A 17,500-nucleotide genomic window follows, 5' to 3' on the forward strand; every position below is an offset into this window, starting at 1 on the left:
CTCGACAGCTCCGGTACTATTAGACACCAATGACCGTTTGGTTGTTTGTCTTGCAGTACTGGCACATTGGTCCTCATTGTAAAGTGAACACCCCGTCTTCCTTCTCCTAAACCCAATCCGCCCACCCCTCTCTTGGCTTCAGCCACATGGAGAAATTCCTTGACGTCATTTTCAATGTTCCTCACACAGGTTTCTCTCTCTCTCTCTCTCTCTCACTCACACACACACACACACACACACATACATATACACACACACACCACTCTCCAACACAAGCACATGACCACATTTACACAGAAAAACAAAGATGACAAAGAGAAAAGAGGAGAGCGGAGGGAGGTTTTTCGGGTGAGACGCTTTGAGCGTTTTGGGATGAGGGGTGAGGTCAGCTACTGGTCTGAAGATGTTGCGGTTAAACAGTCTGAAGTGCAAAAACAAACTGAGATGCCATGTAGTATTCCATCTGCCTGAGTCAATAACATCTTTCTTACAAAACAAAAAACAAAGAAAATCAATAGAAAATGTGGTTACACTTTACGGTAAGGGTACATGAATTATCATGAATTCATGCATGAATTAATTCATGATTTATGCATTACTTCATTCCTTTATATCTTTTAAATCATCATGAATTGACATGAGTTCATAGTCTCTCATTCATGACCTCATACATGAACAACACATCAACTAAGACATTAAGTATGGTGGGTACATCATTTTGATTTATGATTTCTTAAGCATGATCATCATGATTACATGAATTTAAGGTTAATTGCTCATGAGCTCATCATGTCTGTGGCCCCTCAACTAAAGTGTTGAATAATGACATGTGTTTAGAGAACTTCAAAGTTGTGTTCAAATCAGAATTTTTTGCAGAAAAAGAAATAATCATGATCATGCTTAATAAATCATAATTCATAATGATGTGCCCACCGTACCTAATGCTTTAGGTCACTAATGACAGACTATGAACTCATGTGAATTCCTGATGATTCATGAGATATTAAGGAATGAAGTAATACATAAATCATTAATTAATTAAGGCATGAATTCATGATAATTCATGTACCCTTACCGTAAAGTGTTACCAAAAATGTTTTGACTGTCCGCTTCAGGTAAAAGAGACATTTGGAAGCTCAAAAGGTGAACAGCCAAGGGTCAAAATAATAGGTAAAGAATGTTGAAAATATCAAGAAAAACCAAAACATGGAATACAAAAAAGAACACAAAGATCTCATAGAACCTTCATAGAACCGTATGTGTGCTGAGTGTTCCAGTTGAGAAATGGCTTCCCAGCTGAGCTGATTACCAGTGGACATCTTTCACCAACCCACACAGGAAGGTTTCTTGAACTTCCTCAGTGCAGAGGAGTGAAGGTTACAGCCTCAGAGGGCTTGATTAAAATGACAGACAAAGCGCAAAGTCAAACAAACAAAGACTAGAGTGTCTCCTGCATGATCTAAAGCTATCGTGTGGTGTGTGTGGGAGCACTCAGCTGCCCCGCAGATGTTCTCGCTTAGGATGCTGCTAATAAAATAATAAAATAATAATGAAATAATAAAATAATGTCTCAATCAAACACACACACACTCTCTGACAATGCCCATGTGCTCTGATATGTCACACAAACACGCACACACACACACACACACACACCACACACACACACACACACACACACACACACACACACACACACACACACACACACACACTGACATTGTGCCCATGTGCTCTTGATATGTCACAACGTTGTTGCGGAAGGTAGGAGCATGACCCTTTCCATCAGTTTTAGACAAACTTTAACGCTGAATGGGTTCCCAGTACATTGGTCACATTGACAAAAAGGGGAATTCCTACATTGTGCTGTCCTTAAATTAACAAATAGATTTAGCAAAGTTACTAAAATAGCTTTAGCTGCTCTTGAGACTTAACACGTTGCCCATCAAACACAGGAGGGTGCTCAGAGAAGTGTGATGTGGGCAGATGGAATTAGGCAGTGAGGCTGAAGTGTTGAGGTTCTCAGGTGAGATATGCCGTTATAAGGGACGTCACAGGTGAGACGATTGCCCCCACGGCCAATCACCACCGGAGGCTGTTGCCCTGGCTGCCCAGTGGGCTTCTGGGTAATTAGGATCCATCATGCCGGACTGAGCAGGCCGGGGATGACAGTGACAGACTGCATCAGTCAGATCGGGCCTGATCAAAGACAGAACGGGCGATTAGGGCTAACCCCTGTCTGCGCGCACACACACACACACACATGCACGCGCACACACACACACACACACACACACACACACACACACACACACACACACACACACACACACACACACACTCATGCAAGCCGTGGAAAATGATTTCCAGTCATGCACAGACACAGCCCACCTGACAACACTAACAGGCCAAATCACTCTGCTGAGAACATGCCTGTGACTAAATCAATACCGAGTGATGCCTGTTTGTCTCCAAACAAGATATTCTCCACTCTGCCCTGAACCCACAAAAATGGCTGACTAAAACCCAGCAGGCATAGTAGGCTTACGATGACAGACCAGGTAAGCTTGTTATTAAACCTGTGCATCCGGGGCCCATCTCTGGCTCAAGGCTACGGGGGGTGGACTCAGGATATCATCTGAGCTTCACTGGCAGCTCACTGAAATCCTGCTATTTACCTGATCACAGCCACTCTCATCTAGTTCATGCATTCTTCTAATAATTGGACCCTGAGGCAATACAGGGCAACATGCTATGCCACTTGTATTGATGCGCTTTGTGCAATGTTGTTCTTTTGCCCTTCTGGTTATTCTGTGCTGTTAATCTAAAGCAAGGCTACTACACGGCTAAAGGATAGCATGTGGCTAGCACAGGTTAGAACATGCGGGGTGCTGTGGCCTGGAAGAAGGACACGGTTCTAGGAGGTTCCGAGGCAATCAGGTCATGCTGTACAGACGGAGGACAGGGCGCTTTTGCAGAACTCAGAGGAGACCTGTGGAGAACGTTTTTTTCCTGGCTTAACGCACACCTGTGCCAGATAAGAGCACCTGTTCACAGCTCTCTTCTCATCTTCTCTCTCTCTCTCTTCTCACTCCCTTCCTCTCTCTCTCGCTCTCTCTCAGACTCTCTGACTGCCCTGAAGCATATACTCACCCCCACACTCACATACACAACTCTAACACTCTGTCTCAGACTCAAGTACACAACACACACACACACACACACACACACACACACACACACACACACACACACACACACCTACACAAACACACACACACAAACACACACACCTACACAAACACACACACACAAACCAAACACACACACACACACACACACACACACACACACACACACACACACACACACACACACACAAACACACACACCACTCTCACATCAACTGCACTCTACCATGTTGTGTACGGCTGTGTGACTTCAGTGGCCCCTTCGTCCTTGCAGCCATGGCAACCACAGAGGCAGTGCAGAGTCAACAGGGACGTAGAGTGGCAGAGCAGAGTGGAGGAGAGAGAGATGAGAGGAGATAGGAGGAAGGGATGGAAGGACAGAGAGAGAGAGAGATAGAGAAGAGAAGATAGATCAAGAGAGGAGAGGCAGGAGAGTCAACAGAGTAAAGGGGAGGAGAATAAAGTAAAAAAGTCTACACATTTTTTTTTTATATCCAAAAGTAATTACATATGTCAATAGGCTGCAGGCACGAAAGGCTCTCGTGCGCTCGTTTGTTTCCGGTGGAGCCAGGTGTGTACGAACCTGCCGCTATTGTTAATGTAATTAGTGTCTACACGGACCAGGTTGGGTGTTGCACCTAGTAAATCAGCATATTACGATAAAGGATTTATGCATGTGTTAAAATTGATACAGTATTATTGGGCAATCAAGCAGAATACAACAGAAGATGCCATTACAACATAAACGCTCCAAATAAATGAGCATACAAGAGCCTTTCGTGCACGCAGTCTATTATATTACAAGGGCCAGTCTCCACAGAGCAACTTGGGGTTAAGTGCCTTACTTAAGGGCACAACAGTGACATGTGGGAATTGAACCCACAACTTTTCAGGCTGCTACATGCCAGGCCAGTTCCTTAACCGCTACACTACCCACACACCTAGTCTATAAGAGATATGCATGGAAGAAGGCAAAGGTAAAGAAAGAGAGGAGTGAAGAGAAAAGAAGAGGAGAGAGGAGAAGAGAAGAGAAGAGAAGAGAAGAGAAGAGGAGAGGAGAGGAGAGAAAAGAGAAGAGAAGATCAAACTGGTGTGACAATATGAAGGCAGTGGAGAGTGTCCATCTGTCAATGCATCCATGACCTGTGAATATGGAGCAATGCTCTGCTATAAGTCTGAGGTCAGTTCAGTCCTCCAAGAGCAGCTCACACATTACTGATCCCAACACATAAACACTCCAGAGAAAGACATCTGCTGAACACGAGCAGAGTGGGCTTACACAACCACACCAATGAGTTTCTCTATCACACACACACACGACACACACTACTGCGCGCACACAAACACACACACACACAGGCGCGCGCAGGCACACACACACACACACACAGTCATCAAGTCACACGGTACTGAACACACATTCTTAACCAATCTGCAAAACACATGCTTTAACTACACACATCCTCACCACCACTTTGTTTCCTTTCCAACACACACATCTACAGTAAAGGCAATAACCTTCACATAAACACACACACACACACACACACACACACACACACACACACAAAACACGAGGTATGTGGAGCATCTGTACTATCAATGGGTGTTGACTTAAACAGCAGATACGGCAAGCAGAAGAGGACACACACAGCAGATGGCCTTCATCATCCAAGGGGAGTGAGACTGAGAGCTTATCGTCAACAGACCAGACCAGGGTTGGAGGAGGATTTAGGAGTTTGGTGCATGTGGGTAACTATGGGAGGCGTGCAATTGGGACGTTAGTTAGAGGTGTGTGTGTGTGTGTGTGTGTGTGTGTGTGTGTGTGCGCGTGTGTGTGTGTGTGTGTGTGTGTGTGTGTGTGTGTGTGTGTGTGTGTGTGTGTGTGTGTGTGTGTGTGTGTGTGTGTGTGTGTGTGTGTGTGTAAGAGAGTGAGAGAGTGAGAGAGAGAGAGAGAGAGAGAGAGAGAGAGAGAGAGAGAGATGTGCTCTGGAAGTTTAGTCCTGTAGGCGATTGGGGTAAACAGGGTGTGAAAAAAAAGAGAGGGTAGAAAGGATAATGAGAGGAGAGATAGAAAGAAAGAGGGGTGTGTGTGTGTGTGTGTTTAGAGGGCGGTATGAGTGTGTGGTCCTCAACTACCTCCAACTTAAAACTTCACAGTACGGTAGGTCTCAGACGCTCCATGCCCTCTCCTCCCCAGAGCAGCGGCTGCCCCTTCTGCCAAAGGTGCTGCCCAACACAACCAGCTCCTGCCCCAACTCCTGCCCCTGGTCCTGCTCCTGCCCCAACTCCTGCCCCTGGTCCTGCTCTTGCCCCAACTCCTGCCCCTACTCCGTCTAGCATAAGTGCAGAGTAGGGCCAGCTCTGTCTGGGCACATAATGACCGTGTCTGCATCTGGTAGTGCAGCTAATGACTATGTATGCTCTGGTTAATCACTGGGGTACTGGGGGTCTGCTGAGGTGACCCAGCCATTCATTAGGGCCAAGCTATATGTTTCAAGCCCACAGTCTCATTAGAAGTTGATATGATAAATGTATTTGTGTAGAACCCCTTGTGGGTTGTTGTCAGTCTATCATGTTAGACCTGTTTCCAACTCACAAGGACTCTTTTCAGTCTTGTAAAAATGATCTTCAAAACGAACCACTCTTCCAAGGTCTGTTTGAGCTCTGTGTGCAGAGACTAGAGAGCTGGGCCAGCGTACCCCACCTCAAACCAGACCTGAATTTATGTGTGTGTGTGTGTGTGTGTGTGTGTGTGTGTGTGTGTGTGCCCCTGCACCAGGCCTGAATTTGTGTGTGTGTGTGTGTGTGTGCAGCTGCCCCTGCACCAGGCCTAAATTCATGTGTGTGTGTGTGTGTGTGTGTGTGTGTGTGTGTGTGTGCCCCTGCACCAGGCCTGAATTTGTGTGTATGTGTGTGTGTGTGTGTGCGTGTGTGTGCCCCTGCTCCAGGCCTGAATTCATGTGTGTGTGGGGAAGAGTCAGTTTGCAACAGGCGATTCACAAGGTCAGAGGTGAAATGGCCTGAAGTGCTGGTGAATTCTAGACTTCCTCAAAACTCAAAGAACTTAAAGAATTAACCACACGCACAAATTCTAGAATTAACCACACGCACAAACTCTAGAATTAACCACACGCACAAATTCTAGAATTAACCACGCACAAATTCTAGAATTAACCACACACACATGAATAAGGGTGCTGAATGATGGGTCACCTTTTGGAGCAATGTTGCTGGACAATCCCATGACTGGTTCCTAGTGTTCTGATAGGATGACTGCAATAAGCTAGTCACTGATGACTAAAGTTCTTCACATAAATATTTGCTGTCCGGTATCAATGGGAAAGTGCCCGACCAGGCACAGCTACTCAGGTTCAGTCCAGCACATTTAAACACACCACTCTCTGTCACACACACGCAGCCTGTCCGTACTGTATGTCCATTGTGTCTGTATGTCCAGTGTGTCCGTATGTCCAGTGTGTCACACACTGGTCTGAACGTAACAGTTTGGCTGTTTACTCTGTTCTGACGGAAAAAGTAAAAATAGAAAGAAAATCTCCCTCCGCTCCCCTCCGCTGAGAGACTGAACATGTGAGGTAAATCGAGAGAATCTGATGAAGGAAACCTAACCTGACTAAAACCTATTTTGATTAGTGTAATAACAAATAACAGTTCTATCAACAGATAAAGAAAACCTAATTTCCTTTCTAACAACTGATATGAAAACAGACTCATGCAGATGTTACACAATAACTCATCGTGAACCTCAGTTGTGTAGTCACACACCCCAATGACATTTGACAAATTGTAATATCAGCTGCTATTAGAAACCTCCCCTGTCCAGAGAGGAATTACTTGGATTAAGACAGTCAATATTGTTGGTCCTTGACTGCTTATTATCATTACCTGTGTGAGAATTTGTGAGTTTGTGTGTGTGTGTGTGTGTGTGTGTGTGTGTGTGAGATCTATGTATCATGTGGGCAGTAATACCCTTGACCTCAGCCTGACCTTCACACCTCTTTGCTGTCATCTCTCTCATCTTTACTCATCCCTTTCTCTCAACTGCCATCTCACAGCCTGGTCTCTTTTAAGTGAGATTCCTCTGGGCTTTGGGATGTTTTCCCTCCGAACCCTTTCTTCACTGCTGCTGCAATCCTGTCCTCTCTCTCTCTCTCTTCCTCTCTCCCTCCATCCATCCATGCAACCCCTTCTCTCATTCTCCCTCCATCTGTCACTCAGACCCATTGCGCAGCTGCATGCTGTTTCAAATGGGCATCTGGTGAAACACAGGTGGTGCAAGTGTGCGTGTACGTGTGTATCACTCAACAATTAACGAAATCGTGTGACGCACTCTAAGCTATTACACAATTTGGCAAGAAGCCATTAAATTGCATTGTGTGTGTCCACGTGTGTGCGCTAATGTGTGTTTGAGAGAAGGAGGGATCCAATGCTATCCAAATGAAACCCGAGCACGTAGACGAGAGGCCAGTTCCCGCAATCTGTGCAAGCCCGTGAGACACTACCGGATGTCATTGAACTTCTAACGGAGTATTGATTTAGTTAACATACCGGCCCGTGGGAGGGTGAGGCCATCCGGCCGGTTAACCTCGCACCCCCGCGTAAATTCTAACAGGAGAACGAGAGGTCTGGGCAGCCGTCGGTTAGTTCCATGTGAGCAAGCCCGCACCTAAGTGCTCCGTTTGCCCTGATTCCGCGCCGCCCAGACGGTAGGCCTAATTAAAAACGACATCTGGAGCTACTCTGCTGTTTACCTGTTGGCCATAGGCTACTAGGGAAAGCACGTCGAAGGAGGAACACGCCTGATTTTGGAAAACAGGTTAAGGAAATCTGGATTTAACACAGCAGAGTATACAACATTGCGTGTGGTATAATGTCAGTGTAGGATAATGTCAGTAAAATATATTTTAAAGTTTATGTCAAAACTGATAACGAAGTGTGACAGCTCACAGTCCTTAAGGACTATTTTTAATGCCATTCCTTACGTTTCACTTCAAATCGTTGTATTAAAAAAAGTAATCACTAAAACTTGCTCCCCTAATCCACGAAAACAAGCAATACAGTGGCATATAGCCTAAAACTAGCTACCTGTAGAATAGCGTTTCTGTCCTATACCCACCTTCCTATATAATGCAAGCTGATGGATTTCACATCACCGTTACTCTACCCAACTTCTAAAAGCAAATATCCTTTCCTTGCTCAATTAGAAAAATAAAAACAGAAATGGATTGTGACCTATAAAGGGGCTAAATTATCCCATGCACAGGGCTTGCTAGCACCAAAGATTCCAGCAGGCTCGTCTTAGCTGATTGCAACGACTCGTTGTGGAAGTTAACATTACAGTAGCCTATCCTACTCCACGGCCGTTCAGGCAGCAACGGAGTTGCCTGGGCTGTGATCTTTATGTGAATTAGTCAGAGCATTATTCGTGTTAGAGAAGCCTATGTTTTCAGTATGAGCTATATTGCGTTACGCATTGTGGCTAACCGAGAGGTACGTTTATATATCACCTTTCCCCGTGGCTCAAGTTCAGGCACCGTTATTTTATGAGTCAGATCCGTCAGCGCTGCTTGCTTGCGTGAGTCCAGCTCATCGCCCCGTGCTGCATAGAACGGCCCGACATGCAGCTGTTTTCTAAAAATTCAGCGGAAAGGCCCCGCGACAACCGCTGTCCAAAACACATCATCTCCTACAATAACCCACAAGGCAACATAGCAATACAACAGGACAGAGGACGTACCTGCGCGAGGCTCGGCGCTGGGGTCCCGCAGTGCCGCGCGCTCAGCTGCGCCGCGAGCGGGGAGTCTGCACAAGAGCGCGAGGAGGAGGGGTGCGGGAAGGAATGAGTTTCCCCTCGCGCTGTGAGCCAGCTAAGCACGGGAGGAGCGGAATGGTTCCTTCCAGACTGGGGGGGAAAGTTGGGGCGGAAGGGATGTGCCGCGCGCAGCCAGAGCGTAGGGAGGTCCTCAGATTTCAGCCTCAACTTCCACTTCATTTCTTAAGCAGTCCCGAATCGCACCCAGATGTTACTTACACAACCATCCAGTAAATTTAAAAGACTTCAATAATGTTTAAACAGCAACAACAATGATATGAATGCATTAGGCATTTTTATTGTGGGACATGTTATTGACATCAGTGATGAAAACAAGAGAGGTACTGTTTGATTTATCACAGCATTTTCACATTGCTTTAAATCTCCTTTCACTGCCTTGGTTATGGAACCCACAAGACATTTAGTCCAGCTAAGAGTGGACCACAGCCACAGCATCCTAAAGATGGACAGAAATGTGTCGCAACATACCCACTATCTGCTACAGTGTGACATTAACTGGCCAAAAGAACAATTAGACACTGTAAGATTGAATGACATTCAGCATCTCAGTGATTGCACAACACAGCTCTACTAGGCATACTGCATCCTTTAGAAACACACACGCACAGAAACGCACTGATACACACCTGAACACATACAAAAAGATACAAAATAAACACACTCGCACACAGACACACACACACACACACACACACACACATATACACACCTAAAGAGAAACAAACTCTGATGCAAACATGGCGCTGCACCTGAACCGCACTCTCTTGTGTGGTGTTTCACCAGGGAGCTGTGTTCCCGTCCTCATCTCTTGAAGTAGGACCAACAGAGCTGCCATAATAATATTGACACAGATGTTGCATATCACAGAAAAGAGCCGTACAGATCCCACCACACACACACTAATACACACCACGCCTCACCCCCCACACAGCATGCACATACACACACACACACACACACACACACAAACACACTATAAATCTCCATACAGAGCACACACACAACCTATACATCTCTACCATTCTCCTTCATTCCTTCTCTCTCTCTCTCTCTCTAACACACACACACACCCTCCATCTCTACAGCACACACAGCAGATATCCCTCTCGCACATTTACACACACTTATACACACACACCATCCATCTCTACAGCACACACAGCAGATATCCGTATCACAAATTCACACACACACACACACACACACTCTGGGAGTGGTAAGGGAGAGGCAATGCACTCTGTTGTTCTTCTCCCCCGTGGGCCCAAATCAAAGCGTGGCTCCTGATCCAGTCGGATTCCCACATGAGTTCTTTATGACTGCCGGAGGTCTGGAGGGCAGGTCTCACACACGCACACACACAGAGAGAGAGAGCCCAGAGCAGAAGACCCTCATCAGTCCTGGTGTTTACATGCCCCCCCCCCACCACTAAAGCACCTACTTGATGCTTATCTGCTTCCTGAGACTCCTGCCATTGTTCCTGTGGACATAAACATACGGAAGAAGTGAATCGGCTCCTAATACAGGACAGGGGCCTCCACGCACACACACACAAACACACTGATACACACAATGCTATACTATAGAGGAGGCTTTTGAGCATACACTACTGTGAGAGGATGGTCAGTATGTGGTGTGCATGGTGAGTGTGTGTGTGTGTATGTGATTATGAGAAACACATAAACCCTATACTGCAATCAAGTATACTCAGTTTACACATTTAGGTTTGTGCTTTTAGAGAATATTGCAGGCAGCTATAAAATATGGGGTTTGACCTGATAGAAAACGCACACACTCTCACAAATTGTACTGTAGCAGAGTGGAAGATTCATAAGGGACAACCCTTCCCACGCACACACATGCGCGTGCGCACACACACACACACGCACACCTGCATAATAGAGGGGCATCTGGCCGGGGTAGTCCCGTTGAAAGAGAGGCACATTCAGGGTGCACTGAGGTGTAAACGACGTCTACGGCGACTGGAGAGTTACGACCTCTGGCTGACCTTGAGAGGGACACAAGCAGAGAGAAGCTCTCTCTTGTTGCGTACTCAGGCATCTTATGAGCACGCTTCTACAAGTCTCAGGTACATATTAAGGACTTAAAGACAAGACGGCACAGACAGATACTGATCTGAAATCAGTCACAAAAAATCAAAACATCTATCCTGCAGGCCTTTGACAAGGATCTGTCCCTCTCACTCACACACACCCACCCACAGAGGAATTGTCCAGCTCACTGGGTATTTTATAGCACTCCATCACTCCATGGCTACTTCACTGGATCTATTTTATACATCACTGGCCCTGTCACGCTTGGAGTCTGAGAAGAAGAGCTCTGCTCCGACACGGGAGACAGACGCTCCTGTCTCCAGGGATACAGACAGTGACATCACCAGAGTCAGTCTGTCAGCAGAATGCCGAGCTGTGTGTGTGTGTCTGTGTGTGTCAGGGCCGTGTGCAGCGGTGCTGAGACCAGCCACTATGGCCGTTTTTGTTCCGTTTTGTTTTGTTTCAATTATTTTTCCAGTCTCACAAAAGCAAAAAAATAAATAAATAAATAAAAACTAGGAAAGAAAAGGCAACATATCTAACAGGCACCTCATCCGATTCACTATCTCATCCGATTCACTATCTCACTTGGCAAACCCGGGTTGCTCTAGGGAGGCTGCACTGGCCCTGCAATTAATTGACATCTGTAAGTCGCTGTGGATAAAAGCGTCAGCCAAATAGCTCTAGATAAAGAAAGAAGATTTACGAACAGAAGAAGAGAGTGAGAGTGTCTGGATAAGGAAAGAGCTGCTGCTCTCTGCATGGTGTCTCATAGTGCTATGCTGTGGTCTGCTGCTCGCAGTGTTTTGCTATAGCAACATTCAGGGCCTCTGAGTTTCGGAGCTAAACCACAGACATCTTTGTAATGCTGGATTTCATCACAGGGCTCTACTGTTTTGTCCATCACTTTGGTTTGCATGGAAATCCCCATCCCACCTACCAAGTCACCCTATAGCATAGCTCAGCTGAGGACACACGGACACACACACACACTCACACAGACACTCACACACACACACACACACACACACTCACACGCACACACTCCCTAACACACACACACTCACACGCACACGCTCTCTTTCACACACACACATACACACATTCACACAGATAGAAGCCATTGCTTTCTTAAACACCGAGAGTACACTAGAACCCAAACAAAACCAACACATATCATTTGGACCTGCACAGATGGAGGTGGTGAGATCCTTTAATAAGGGGAGGAGGGGCTGATGCTGTGGGCCAATCAGAGGCCAATAAACCACACACATGCACACTCTTTCTCTCACACACACACACACACACACACACACACACACACACACACACACACACACACACACACACACACACACACACACACACACACAATAAACCTCAGGAGCTTGGTTGCTGCAGAGCACCCAGGTCACGGGCGTTGAGAGGCTCAGCCGAAGCACTCCCCCTGTTAGTGGGAGCGATGGGGCAAGAGATTCCCTCACACACAGCGGTCTCTGGAGTTTAATATGTTTCTCCCTCATCCACCGGAAAGCCCTCTGGAAAACCACGGAGCTGCACAGAGCACCTTACACACACTGGGCTCGAGCACACGGCGCAGGCTTGTCCGAACGGCCGCGGGGCGTTCCAGTAGCTACGCTGGTGGAGTGAAGAGTTCACAACAGCGAGGTCGGGTTTCAGTGGAACACAGCGGGTGCACCTCTGGAGAAATATGGATGGTGAATACTGTAAGACAAATTATTACGCTGGTAAAAAGAACAACAAAAACTGCTTGATGACACATCTGCTTAAAATGTTTCACCCAGTCTATAAGTGTTGCTGGACTATCTGCAAAAGGCCAGTTCTCGATAACTCTTGACCTTAAAGGGACATCAGGCAAGCCTGATGCTTTTTCTCTACGAAACTCCCCCTCGCTCGGTCTGAAGCTCTTTTCCTTTTCTTTGCATCTTCCATCAAGGGTTTTCGCTGCTTCTTCGCCGGCTCTGCCATTAGACACACGTTTGCAACAATCTCTAGCGTTTCGTTAGACTGCCTCTGTGCTGTGGATGCAGGATGTAAACTGATCCTGCTTCGGTCGGTGGGTACGATACACTGAACTTGCAAGCGGGATATTCTTCCTACAGGCAGTAGGGGCGGGAGAGAGAGTCTTCATTCGCCCTGTAATGAGTCATTTAACCATATACCGACTTACGAAGATGAGTAATTAACACAAAAACGTTGCCTGGTGTCCCTTTAAAGGAAACATGCTGCAAATTAGAAGTAAGAAGCATCAAAGTGTGCTTGTCTTCACTGTTTCTAAGTGTTTCAGGGTGGACTTTTCCAGAAGGGGTTCACAATAAGGACAAGCCAAAGAAGCTTCCTGGCACACGGCAGTCTTAGAAGACACCGCAGTAGTGGAAATAATGGCGGGATCAACATCCCCAGTAATAACAGTCCTCGGAGTAACCGTAGAGACATACTGTAGCTTGATATTCTGGGCACCTAGAATCACATACCGTAAAGCCCTTGATTAAAAGCCTCGTCCCATTGAGACACAGGTCACTTGGCCTTGTGTGGCTACAGGTTTGGACAAATAAAGGCAGCAGGTCTCAATTAGATGGTCTGGTCTGTTTTTTAAGGAAGTTTTTTGGTTCTTCAAACCCGCTTGAGCTAGTTCTATGCTGCTTAGATCACACACACAAAAGTAAGAGTAGATGATGAGCCTGCTTAAAACAGACATTTTCCATTTATAAATCTAATATCATTGCAGGGCAGTACTGCCCCCCGTCCTAAGTCTTCCATTGCCCCAGAATGTCTCTGCTACCCCTCTGCCCAGTGGCTCCACAGCAGCTCTGGTTGGCACTGGCCTTGACGAGGGCGAGGAGGGCATGCAGCAACAGCCGCCAGTTGTGGTTCAGGAAATGGTTTGGAGACGGGAAAAACACACACACACACACACACACACACACACGCCTCTACCCTGCTTCACTCTGCTCCAGTGCGCTCCATTCCACTCAGTATAGCACAGCTCAGCACGGCAGCTCCTCAGACATGGGGCTGGCCGGCCAAGCCCAGCATAGCCCGCTCAGGAAACTCTATTTCAGGCAGCTGCCTAGTGCACAATCTGTGGTCACTCAAACATGCACACACACACACACACTAAAACACACAAAATGTGTTGCATTCTCAGAAATTGTTTTTCCAAGACCAACTACTTTTTCAACCTCCTGACTACGCATGCACACATGCACACACACACACACAAAGTTGTTGTATCTAATCTTGGCAGTATTTCCTCCGGAAAGCACCGGAGTGACTGCGGGACAGTTCTCCGTTTCAGGGCCGATATTGACACAGAAGCCCCTCTGTGTGGCCACCCTGGCCCCAGCCGCTCTGAGTAAATGCACCCCCGTCCAGCAGCCATAAATATGACATGAGCTCCGAGCCGCACATACAGTACAGTCAGGGCTACTGAGGAGGAAGATGGAGGGTAGAGGACTGGGCCTGGTGTTGGAACTAGGTTTAGGGCTGACAGTGCAGAAGTGCAAAAAAGTGCTGAACAGGGAAGAGACCAAGCACATTGTTATCCTAAGAGACCAAGCACACTGTTATCCTAAGAGACCAAGCACACTGTTATCCTAAGAGACCAAGCACACTGTCGGAAGGTTCTATGGCCTTTCCCCACGTAAAGTAGGAATTCCTTTTTTTGTACATGTTTAAAGGCACACTATGCAGGTTTTTTAGCTTAATATGCAAGTTTTTTTCGCTTTATTTAACTTCATTTACCAGCTTCAGAGTCATTGGAATGGTTATATGACTTTTTTCGGGTTGAATGGTGGCCGTCTCGCTTCCCCCTAGCGCCTGTGAGCGGAAAAACCACCTTTGCAACTGTGGGCCGGCAGTCAGGCGGGCCGACGGCCTCAGTGTCAGGAAATATAACGAGTGTAACAAATTGCTTTACTGCATTCAAACACACATACACGCCAGGCACCGGCTAGAAAAAGGTAACGATGGAGTTTCTCAGACATTCGTCATGACAAAGCCAGCGAAAAAGAAGCAAAAACCGAGAAACCAGTAAGGAAATTGCCAATACTGCATAGTTTTACTTTAACATGCCGGGTACCCTGTTAGCGCTAATAGAGATACCCAATTCAACATGCCGGGTACCCTGTTAGCTAATAGAGATACCCAATTCAACATGGCGGGTAGCATAGTGTGGAACCAGGTGTTCCAGGCAAACATCGGCCATGTCAGAGACTCCATTCTCCATACTGCAAATCAGTGTAGCAGCTAAATGAATTTGACACCGTTATTTTAAGGTAAAATAACTACATAGATTTGCTTTAAGACCAAGGCCTAAGCACTGGTGAAAAGTTTCTGTCATATTTTTCCAAGTAGGAGTTCTAACTTCGGGCACATTTGCATGGAGTGAGAACACAAGCCACCTGGGAGTTTCAGAGACGTGTAAACTATGCATATTAACAGCTGAGGAAGTACTGGGGCTGCCAATAAGGGCAGCTTAAAATCAAAGCAGAACACAACAAAAGTGTGTGTGTGTGTGTGTGTGTGTGTGTTGCGTATCTGTGTTTGTTAATGAGGTTGCACATCTATCTGACAAGCATATTCAGATATGACTGGTTGTTGTCCTTTTCCTCTAGTGAAAGGCACTGATTATCTGGACAGCCATCTGTGGAGGTGATGAGCCAGAGTGGGAGAGGACTAGCTGGACCATACAGACAGCATAGAGAAGGGACACCCCCAGTCTAGGCTTATGTTACCCCTTCAGCCTCTGCGCTCCTCACAACCTCACACACCTATCACACACCTCACACACCTACACACACCTAACACACACACATACACACACCTATCACACACCTAACACACATACACACACCTATCACACACTTAACACCAGGGGCGTAGATTTGCGAGGTGACCGAAGGACGTGTCCACACCAATGTCAAATTATGACTGAAATGTCCCCACCAATATTCAGGTTGAAATGGGGGAAAAGTGCTCACATGCGCTACACAAAGTTAAATCATTTCTTACTTCAGTGCTGCGGATCATCTCGTACAGATCTTTTAATATGCAGTAGCCTAGGCTATAAGGGTAAATCACGCTGATTTGAAGTTACCTAATAACTACCAGTGACCCGCAGTCTCCTGCGCAGCATAGCGCAGTGCTTCAGCTTCACTTCAAGGCATATGAAGTGCGTCCAAATTCACCCATTCTTCTCTGTTGAACTCCTCGAGTAGGCTACTCATCACACATGTCACATGAAAGAGCCCTTTCTCAGCTTTTAAACGGTGCTATAGCCACTATTTGCTGTGATAAACAGTTCGCGAGAAAAATAACTTAAAGAGATTTAATAATTATTCTCTGCGCCCATTTCCACATCCATTCGTCTTGGTGGAATATCGTAGGCCTACACACTCTTCACGCAACACATGACAAACCATATATCAGAATAAACAGCAGACCTTACGGAACACAAAGGTGTAATGCATTCCACGGTATAGTTGTTCCAGAGTAATCCGGTTTTGAAATAAATTGTACCAAATTTCAACATGGTCTTTCGGCTTTAAGCATTTTTTAAAACTGAGCTGTGCTTACATCGCCTAGATATCTGTAAATATTAGAATCAGAGAATATACAGGCAGCTCAGGATTTGTCAATGTAGCCTTAATGATCACAAAATGCTAAGCATGCATGTATTTAAGTTTCTTAAAACTGAGCTGTGCTTAAATGGGTCAATGATTTCATAACAGACCAAATAGAAAATAAATGTTAAATGTTAAATATAGCCTACACATCTATACATATTAAAATCAGATTATGTAGGCTAGTAGCTACACAGTATAGATCAAGTTGGACAGTAGCACATTTTAATCATGGATAGTAGCTGGACAGTAGAACATTTTCCCTGTAGAACTTTGTCCCCACCAAAGCTCTTACTGATGAAAACTAACAGTGCAATACTGTGTGGTGATCCCAATCTCATTTCTCACCCACACGTGCGCATACCTGCGGGGGTCCAGCCATCCATAGAGGATGAAGAGATGGAGAGAGATAGAGAGAAGGAGGTGGTGAGAGATGGACAGAGGGAGAAAGAAGAAAATGGATAGAGAGATGAGATAGGAATGTGGCCCCTAAGTTCCAACTAGTCCTCTCACACTGATTCATCAATTCACAATCAATCAATCAAACACACACACACACATGCACACACACACACACACACACACACACACACACACACACACACACTATTGCAACAGCTTTAACACATTCCACTGCCTTCACAGTCCAGTCAGCCCATCTCCATATGTGTATTTTAACACAGATGTGTGTGTGAGTGTGTGTGTGTGTGTGTTTTTCACAGAGAAGCATGTGTGCTCTGTACTTCCACTGGCTCTCTG

General features: G+C 46.1%; 2 protein-coding genes across 2 annotated transcripts in view; both read right to left on the bottom strand.

The window, feature by feature from the left end:
* Positions 1-9,040, bottom strand: part of jcada (junctional cadherin 5 associated a) — a 25,606-nt gene extending 16,566 nt beyond the window's left edge. Inside the window, 1 exon segment of the mRNA XM_048266992.1 lies at positions 8,950-9,040. The gene's annotated coding sequence lies outside the window, so the exon portion shown is untranslated.
* LOC125309875 (mitochondrial poly(A) polymerase) overlaps positions 8,577-17,500 on the bottom strand; it is a 41,070-nt gene continuing 32,146 nt past the window's right edge. Inside the window, exons 10-11 of the mRNA XM_048266993.1 lie at positions 8,950-9,014; positions 8,577-8,608 (exon numbers count right to left, since the gene is read on the bottom strand). Coding sequence (XP_048122950.1) covers positions 8,577-8,608; positions 8,950-9,014 — 97 coding nt within the window. The remainder of the gene's footprint in view (positions 8,609-8,949; positions 9,015-17,500) is intronic.

The sequence above is a fragment of the Alosa alosa genome, chromosome 16 (genome assembly GCF_017589495.1).
Source record: "Alosa alosa isolate M-15738 ecotype Scorff River chromosome 16, AALO_Geno_1.1, whole genome shotgun sequence".
Classification (NCBI taxonomy): Eukaryota; Metazoa; Chordata; class Actinopteri; order Clupeiformes; family Clupeidae; genus Alosa; species Alosa alosa.